The sequence below is a fragment of the Lipotes vexillifer genome, unplaced genomic scaffold (genome assembly GCF_000442215.2).
Source record: "Lipotes vexillifer unplaced genomic scaffold, Lipotes_vexillifer_v1.1 scaffold472, whole genome shotgun sequence".
NCBI classification, from domain to species: Eukaryota; Metazoa; Chordata; class Mammalia; order Artiodactyla; family Lipotidae; genus Lipotes; species Lipotes vexillifer.
The window spans coordinates 1152877-1162712 of NW_006797698.1; the positions used below are offsets into that span (position 1 = coordinate 1152877).

The 9836-nt window shown below is 37.1% G+C and overlaps 1 protein-coding gene across 1 annotated transcript in view; it reads right to left on the reverse strand.

The window, feature by feature from the left end:
* The window catches only part of GALNT11 (polypeptide N-acetylgalactosaminyltransferase 11), a 26567-nt gene extending 17916 nt beyond the window's left edge, over positions 1 to 8651 (reverse strand). The window contains exons 1-4 of the mRNA XM_007469802.1: positions 8310 to 8651; positions 5263 to 5386; positions 3391 to 3557; positions 930 to 1055 (exon numbers count right to left, since the gene is read on the reverse strand). Coding sequence (XP_007469864.1) covers positions 930 to 1055; positions 3391 to 3557; positions 5263 to 5386; positions 8310 to 8604 — 712 coding nt within the window. The 5' untranslated portion in view covers positions 8605 to 8651. The remainder of the gene's footprint in view (positions 1 to 929; positions 1056 to 3390; positions 3558 to 5262; positions 5387 to 8309) is intronic.
* Positions 8652 to 9836: the final 1185 nt, after the last annotated feature.

Genomic DNA, 9836 nt, shown 5'->3' on the forward strand with positions numbered 1-9836 from the left:
TAAAAAAAAAAAACTAAATGACTATTGTTACCTGAAAAACAATAAACTCTCAGTAACAAGATACTATAACAGTACGATGTTCTGTGACATAATTTTGCCATTCCCTACAAATACCCCACAGTTTTCTATCTCGTGCCTTCAATATGTCAAAACTAGACTCTACAGAAGAAAACTCGCCTGGAACTCAGTCTGCATATGACTGCGGACTGGATGGAGGGGGCTACTTCTCATTTTCTGTTAATTGCTCCTGTTCACTGCAGGTTTAAGAGCAAGGAGGGAAGAAGAAAGATTCTAAAAATGAAGTCACAGCTAAACCCAGCAAATGGGACAGTGGGTATACAAGGAGGGGTGGTGGCAGAAAGCAGTGCCAACCACTTAAAGCCCAGTGACTGGTTATCTTGAGAGCAGTATATGGGAAGGTAAGAGATTTTTTTCACTACTAGGGAATGCCCCCTCAAAGTTCTGGAATTTTAAAATTATCTTCATGATTTTTTTTTGCCATATCCAGGCATTACCTGCAGTATTAGATACCTAATATTTTTAAACAAATTCATTTGTTTTAACTGAAATAAATGTATTTTAAAAGGAAAAATTTTTATCAAGATCATAAATGAAAATTAGGATCACCAACCTTCCATAGAGGTAACCATAAAAAGAAATACATTTGAATCAATATAATGTTAACTGAAGAAAAACCAGAGAGGCAGACCACTGAGGACTCCAGAGTTACCTCCTTGGAGCCTGTGCTTTGGGACAACTGGGTTGGAGTTATGGAAAGGCCTTTCCCAAACTGAACAAGCCTCACCTTTCCTGCTGGCAGTGCCCACTAAGACACCATTTTTCAGAGACTGACGCAGGATCAGGAGGGCAGAAGACTCAGAGCCCTCATCACTCAATACCCACCAAGAAAGGCCAGGGCGAAGTTCTACCTGTTGCGTGGGCTGCTCCAATCATTCTTCCTCGAATCAATCCCTCACGTTTTGTATTTCTTATTACTTTAATCTTTCCAGGGAGGTATTTTTGGATGTATTCATCTAGTTCTCCTTTCACATCATCTGAAAATGAAGAGTCGCACAACTGTTCAAACCACATGAGACATATGCACAGACATTTTGCAGATTCTCTAGAGTCGTGGCTGGCACTTGCAACAACAAATTTTTAAGCAAATATAGAATTTTCTTCTGCTTTATTTTAAAAGAAGATCATAGCTTATCTTGGAAGGAAGAAAATGAGGGTTAAGAGTTGGAACACTAGCCTAAAGGAATAGTTACTTAAGTTATAGACTTATCTGTATTTCCATAGCAACTAACACAACGCTTTGCATAAAGAATGCTTGAAATGAGTATCTTGAGTGAATGAATGTTTGGCTGACTGCATATAACTCATATTTAAAACAAAATGATATGTAAATATCTTTTGTTTCAAAGTGATTTATTAAGTCCTACTCCAATTCAGAATAGTTGAGAAACAACTTCGATTTCCCTACCAAGAATTATATAATAGCAGCAGTAAATACATTCTTTTATTAATTTAGCACCTTTCATGGGCACTAAATATTTACCTTTAAATTTCATACTAACTTCATTTACCTTTAAATTTCATACTAACTTCAAAGATCATATAAGATCATAATAAGTAATTCTTTCTATAGTTAGTATATAAACCATTGTAAATGATCATGAACTTTCCCTTTTAGAAAAAGTACCAACAAAATGAAAAATACAGGTTTACTTAAAAAAAAAATTCAAGGGCTTCCCTGGTGGTGCAGTGGTTGAGAGTCCGCCTGCCGATGCAGGGGACACGGGTTCGTGCCCCAGTCCAGGAAGATCCCACATGCCCCAGAGCGGCTGGGCCCGTGAGCCATGGCCGCTGGGCCTGTGCGTCCGGAGCCTATGCTCTGCAACGGGAGAGGCCACAGCAGTGAGGGGCCCGCGTACCGCAAAAAAAAAAAAAATTGAACACCATAAATTCTAGAATTATACTACTTAGCCAATCTTCTACTTGGTCCAGACTCAAATTCTTGGTTTTTTTCAATCATTTATTTTTGAAATTAAATTGTTTTCTATTCCTCCTATGAGATTTCAATAGTTACCAAGGTTTGAGAATTTTGCACCCATTGGTCTCAGTGTACGTTTCCTCATTTTGTATACTTAAGTATACTTGCATACCAATTCTGTTGTTGATATATAAGAGATGCTTAATAAACCCTTGAGTTGTGAAAAAATATGTAATTGACATACAATTTATCAGTGTATCTCTGCAGGTTACTGTAATGAAAATAGCAGAAGGCTTGGACTATGTAGACCAGGGGTCTCATTTCAACTCTACCACTTAACAGCTACAGAATCTTGAGCAAATTACTTAATATTTCCTCCTCTGTAAAATGGGGATACAACCTCTCGCACAAGGTTGAGGACAGCCCTCCATCCTGCTGTATGTACATGAAATCACTTTTAGGAAGAGTCTATGTTGAATTAAATAAAGGTCTGAAGTATGTACTGAATCATAAAATACTGGCCTTCAGAGATCATCAGAGCTATCAGAATGCAATCCACCTTATCTAGAGACAGCTGATATAACAGACTGACGAGATAAATGTAAGCCAAAGCATTATGTCTAGTTAAAAAAGCCAATCTCAAAAGGTCACATACTGTATGATTCTGTTTATATAACATTCTTGAAGGGGTGATGGAGCAGTGTAGTCTGTACCTTGACTGCAGGGGTGGTTACAGAAATCTACTCACGGGATAAAATGACAACTGTACACACATATTGTACCAATGTTAAATTCTGGGTTTTGATATTGTACTATAATGATGTAAGATGTAACCAATGGAGGAAACTGGGTGAAGGGGTACACAGGACCTCTTCGTAACTTACTGTCTATCTATAGTTATTTCAAAATAAAAATACTCTTTTAAAAAGGTAAGCCAAGGGAAAAATTTCAAGGGCCAAATTTGGGTAGCACAGTTTGAAAACAGATTACAAAGATAGTGCAGGGCTTCTCTGGTGGCGCAGTGGTTGAGAGTCCGCCTGCCGATGCAGGGGATACGGGTTCGTGCCCCGGTCCGGGAAGATCCCACATGCCGCGGAGCGGCTGGGCCCGTGAGCCATGGCCGCTGAGCCTGCGCGTTTGGAGCCTGTGCTCCGCAATGGGAGAGGCCACAACAGTGGGAGGCCCACGTACCGCAAAAAAAAAAAAAAAAAGATAGTGCAGTTTCTTTGAAATTACCCTATAATCAGGCATTTAATTGTGGTTGGCTCTGTTGCAATTGCGTGCATGAGGGTCCTCCTATCCACTAAGTACTAAATGGTCAGCTCTGTTGACATGGTCAGTACGACAGTGAACAACAGCATAGATCCCACATTGCCAATTACAATAGTCCTTACCGAAGTCACTGTCATCATCCACGAGGATAATTTCATGAAGAAGCCGGGCTGGCGTGCGGTCCAGGACGCTGTGCACGGTCCGGAGCAAGGCAGAAAAGGCTTCGTTGTAGAAACAAATAACAACACTAGCGACTGGCAGATCCGTGGGGTAAGACCTGTCTTTACATCTGTGAAGACGAATATGGGAAAATTCTGACAATTTAAAAGCTCAAATGTTTTAGGTTATTATTCACTAAACATTAACTGTCCCCTTGTTCGGCTTCTTCCTTACATTATTAACAATTTTTTAAAAAGCGTTTAAGATAACAATGTGTTTTCTTTGTTTTTTTCTTTTACATCTTTATTGGAGTATAATTGCTTAACAATGGTGTGCTAGTTTCTGCTTTACAACAAAGTGAATCAGTTATACATATACATATGTTCCCATATCTCTTCCCTCTTGCGTCTCCCTCCCTCCCACCCTCCCTATCCCACCCCTCCAGGTGGTCACAAAGCACCAAGCTGATCTCCCTGTGCTATGTGGCTGCTTCCCACTAGCTACCTATTTTATGTTTGGTAGTGTATATATGTCCATGCCACTCTCTCGCTTTGTCACAGCCTACCCTTCCCCCTCCCCATCAAAATGTGTTTTCTTATTCAAGAGTTTTACATTTGTTAATGATTTCTCCTTCCAGTACCTGCAACTCCGCTTATTTTTAGGTCAACGTTTTAAAAACTTGAATTTTTTTTCTTTTTTGGTACATAAAAATGTGTTTTTACTAAAATCACTGCAAGTTTTTAATGCCGCACTCATAAGCTGATGTTCAGTTTCTTCTCCTCAAAGAGGTTTCAAAAGGAAATAATGGAAATGTGAAATTTTGTATTTGAAAATTTTATTTTTTGCCCAATCATAGAAAAAGATTTGAGTAAACTATGATGTATATCAGGATAATGGAAGAGCTTCCATGTAAGCAACTATTTGATAAAAAGGATTAAGTGGCTTTAAGCAACCACAATTTAAAAAAACACTACCTTAAGCAATAAAATCTGGTATTCCATGTTCTTTTGCATGGCATACAAAGCCTTCCAATGTCTGGGCCCTGCCCACCTCCAGTTTCTTGCCATTCCTCCACTACAGGCAAAGTGAACTGTTTCAGTCCCTTTGACAAAGAGTATAATTTTATGCCTCGATCTGTTCCCTATATAGGGAAAAACCTTCCCTTACATCACTGCTCAGTCATCATCCTCTATGAAGCCTTCCCTGGTCATTCTGGTTTGGAGGACCCCATTTCACCAACTCCTATCACAGCCCTCATTCTTGTGGAAGTGCAATTACTCACTTCTTTACCTACCTCCCCTGCTAGACTCTAAGCCCTGTGAACCGAGAGACTATGTCTTATTTTGTTTATTTCCAGGGCCTAATAGAGAGTCCAGCGAACAAAAGGTGCTGAAACAGATCTGTGGAATGAATGACAGATTGACCATATGAATGAAAAGCCTTTGAAGAAACAAAAGTAATGAAAACAGAAAAGTGAGATGATGAGTAGAATTCTTCACTGATATTAATTCCTTTTTGCCATGAATCTAATAAACAAACATTTAAAATAAACTTATGCTCGGAAGGTTATTTAATTATATGCAGGTAGTACCTCCCTCCTTTTTCCCACATGATTTTAAATTTCAAAAGAAACAGCAAGCTCTAGAACTTTGTCAGTACAATCTCAGACCATGTGGCTTCAAGCATAATATGAGTGGAAGTCTGTCCTAAGTTTTCTAGTATCCTGAATAATAAGCCTAATTGCAAAATATTAACGCCATCCCCATGACTTATTATGCTGGCACTAAAAACACTGTGTTATTAAAGTGATTAGCAGAAACCAATAAGGAACATACGCTGCATTCCTTGTATCTGGCACATCTCTATGGTAGCCCAAGCGGTTACTAATAAGCATATTGAAGGCATGTTTCTGATACCCCAAGTCTCTCAACTCCTGATCACGTTCATTAAAAATCATACCTGCAAAAGAGTGACGTCACAGTCAGTACATTAAATCTGGAAAGGAATGCTACAGTTACTGTTATATTATGATCTTAACTTCTTATAACCAGGTAATAGCCATGTTTCTCAAATCTAGTTTGTCTCCATTTTCAAAAAAGTAAATTGAGGTTTAAGTCAAATTTTTATCAGTTTAGCTCAAAAAGCAAGTGTACCTTAACCATAAATGACACCTGCTCACTAGCCATAATCTTAAGAATATTTTCAAGAGAAAAACTTACCCATGACCAAGAAAAAAGAGGCTTAATGATGATTTTTCCATAAAAGCAATAGATTATAGAACCCCATATGGACCTCAACAGGCCCCAATTAATGCAAGGTTTTTTTTGGTTTTGTTAATTTTTGTCTAAAAAAAAAATTTTTTTTTAACAGCAAATTTTTATATGAACTCCTCCCCTAAAAAATTATACTACTGATAAACCTTTCTATAAAGTCTCTGGTCAAGGAAGTCCTCCACAGATCTAATCAAGATCATTATAATTTAACATCTTTGCTCTAATATTGCCAGAAATCTTAACCTTTACCAAGAACAATAAAGCCTCCTCTTGCTTTCTCTTTCCCACATAAAACCTTTAGCCTCTCCTCACAGAATGACTCCCTTGTAACAGCATTTCTCAAAATCTGGTCACGGAAAACTAATTCCACTGGACATTAATAGACTTAAAAAGAAAAACAAGATTTCACGGTCAAATAATTCAGGAAAAGACTGGATTTTAAAAGTCAAGTAAGGGAATTCCCTGGCGGTCCAGTGGTTAGGACTCAGCACTTTCACTGCCGGGGCCCAGGTTCGAGTTGAGCAGGTTTCTTTTTTTTTTTTTAAAGAATATTGTTTGTTTTATGGATTCCCAGATGTGAGGGGGTGAAATACAGAATGCAGTGTTTCCCCAATTATCTTATTTATCCCTATGATTTCTTCTTAGGGTTTTATAGTCTTTGATCCATTCTGAGTTAATTTAATATGACATGAGCTAAGGGTTCAACTTCATTCCTTTGCATGGGGGTATCTATCTGTCCCAGCACCACTGGTTGAGAAGACCATTCTTCCCACATTAACTGCTCTTGGCACCCTTTCCGAAAATCAACTGACCACAGATGTTACTTGTCCTTAGGTATTACTGACCATAGATGCTACCTGACCACAGATGTCACAGAGTATATTTTCAGACTCTCAGTCTATCCTTTGATCTACTGATACATATCTATTCTTATGCCAGTATCACACTGTCAGGAAGTTTTGAAATAGATAAGTGTGTGTTCTCCAGTTTTGTTCTTTTTCAAGACTGTTCAGGCTACTCAGAGCCCCTTGCAATTCCTTACCAATTTTAGAATCAGATTTTCCATCTTTTCAACAAAAGCCATTGGGATTTTGATAAGATTTACATTCAATCTGTGGGTTGCTTTGGGTGGTACTGACATCTTAACAGTACTTAGCATTCCATCCATGAACCTCTTTCCATTTATTTAGGCCTATTTTTATTTCTTTCAATAGTGCTGTGTAGTTTTCAGTGTACAAATCTTAGACCTCCTTGGCTATATTATTCTTAAGTACTTTATTCTTTCTGATTCCATTGTAAATGATATTGTTCCCTTAATTTTACTTTTGGACTGTTTATTGCTAGTGTCCAGAAATACAACTGGTTTTGGTGTGTTGATCTTGGACCCTGTAACTTTGCTGAATTCATTTATTCTCTATAATATTTTTTGTGATCTTTAGGATCTTTTATAAAGAATTTAGTTTTTCAGGTAGGCAGTTTGGGTTTGTCACTTCAAATATCTACAATTCTCTCACTACTTCTTTCACAGGCAAACAAAGTCCATTCAAAATGGTAAACCCAATGTTACTTCTTTATAAAAGTTTTACAGAAATTACTATAAACAAAAACTAGAAATTTTCCCATTAATGCTTTTAAAATGTCCAAATGGCTGTTTGAAAAAAATCAGAAGGTATATTTTATGAAAACTAAAGTAAGTAATAGCCTCCATTTCCTCATATAATTTTAAATATGTTCAACCTCCTTTATTAGGAAGTGATTAAATCCTAGGAACTGATTTTATTCTTTGAAACTATGATGAAGTGAAAAAAAATCTGTTTTAACATTTCCTTTATATTCTGTGGATCTTTCAATCTCTCAGAATCTCTTACTATATGCTTTTTCTCTTAAATTACTTATTATTTGACGCGTCAATGAAGATCAAAGTTCTTTTTTAAGTTTTAAAGACAAAGTTTTAAAGGGCTCATTTATCCCTTAAAATAAAATTTGCTGAAACCAGGACTCTAGAATTACAGTAATCAGAGTCTTACTTCCAAATTGAACAGAATATAATTTCTGAAGAATAAAGAAGTTTCTATTTTACAAACTCCTGTATTTAATAAATATATTCCGGCACCTGAATAATTCTTATAAGTAGAAATCTTATTAGATATAAGTAATCTCATCTTATTTCTAAACTCAATGGTTTATGTTCTGTTTTAATTAACTCTGCCTTTCAAAATACGTTAAATACAGTCACTTTTGAACCATTACTTTCCCTTATTAAATAATGCTAGCAATTATAATCCTTCCCCATAGGTTCCATTTTCTCTCTAGCTACTTAGTTTTTCATTCTTTCTTTTCTTTTCTTTTCTTTTTTTCCTATTCTGGACCTCATTAGTTTCTCCCAAGTCCTCATAAAATATTGAAGTCAGAACTGGACAAAACAGAATGTAACTCCCTACTGAGTCTGCAAAAATCATATGACCTCAGCTAGTTCATGAACGAAATAAATCAGTGCAGAAAAAATGTCACATTTCTAATTCTCTGAACAATACATGATTTTAAGAACAGTTAAACTTCCAATGATAAAATACTTTGACATGCTGCTAGCAAAAATCAAATACACTTACCCAGTTCAGAAGAGAATTTCATGTTGCCTCTTTCTGGATCTTCAATATGATCCTCTATCACATCATCAATTTTGTTTGCTTTGAACTGTGATTCTAACACTTGACTTGGACCTCGACTGAAACGGGGATAAAATTTTTTGGGGAATGGTCCATGGGGCCCAGACCCCTTGATGGGCACATTCTTAAGTGGCTGAGTCACTTCACTGAAGTTGAAATAAACAAAAAGCAAAACCGTCCAGGTTGCAGATGTAAAAAGGCATCCATAACAGAAATATCGAACTGTGACACTTCCCATTATAGACCTAGCATAGCTGAAGGGCCATTTTCAGTTTCCTAAAAGAGAAAGATAAATATGTTAGACACATCAAGACACTTCTAAATCAACTACCAAGTTCATGTTCCGTTTTCCAACCTACCAAATAGCACTTCTAAACAATTTACTTAGGACCCCTATGCATACCATTAACCAACAGCCAAATATAAGAAGATATATATATGGATAGCACTGAATAAAAAAATAAAGCGATTCAACAATTAAAACCACAAGCCAATGTGTTAGTACTCAGAAAACTAACGGCAGCAAAATAGCTGACTTATTCATTTGCCCATGTTAATGGATACGTCTTCACCTCTGTTCTGGATTGCTTTCAGCATGCTAATTTTTTTTCAGGTTCTAACTTTTCATAAGGAAAATACAAGTACTACATGCGTCATGATAGTACATCTAAGGTCCCTTCTAATTGTAAAATTATAAGACTAAATCTTTTAATCCAAGGATATTAAAATCTGTTATTAAAAATAAGCAACTTGAAAAAATAGACTCACTTTCCAATCAAAGACTAAACCTGCCCTAATGTCCACTCTAGATTCAACAGTTACATTTCAGATTTATAGAGTTGAAAGAGTTTAATTATATTTTCCCTCTCCTTATGATGTCTTATAAACAATATGGCATTGAACAGCAGTTTTTTCCTAAGCTTTCTGATAATATCTGGTCTTCATGGAGGCCTCACACAACCTCCTGAGGAATTCTTTGTAAAGAACCCAATGCACATATAAAATAGTTTCACTGAACACGAGGGCAGAGAAACCCTATTTAGGTAATGTATATAGAGAAGAAATCTACAAAGCAATACTACTTATCCACTACTTCTTATTTCTATAGTATGAAATAATTTAAAAAATAATATTATCATGCCTCCCAAATCAGGACAAAGCAAATCAACATCAGTAAGCTCCAATTCAAAAATTAAGCTGTTTTGGACTTCCCTGGTGGTGCAGTGGTTAAGAATCTGCCTGCCAATGCAGGGGACATGGGTTTGAGCCCTGGTCCGGGAAGATCCCACATGCTGTGGAGCAACTAAGCCCGTGCGCCACAACTACTGAGCCTGCGCTCTAGAGCCCGTGAGCCACAACTACTGAAGCCCGTGTGCCTAGAACCCGTGTTCTGCAACAAAGAGAAGCCACCGCAATGAGAAGCTCAGGCACCACAATGAAGAGTAGCCCCCGCTCACCACAACTAGAGAA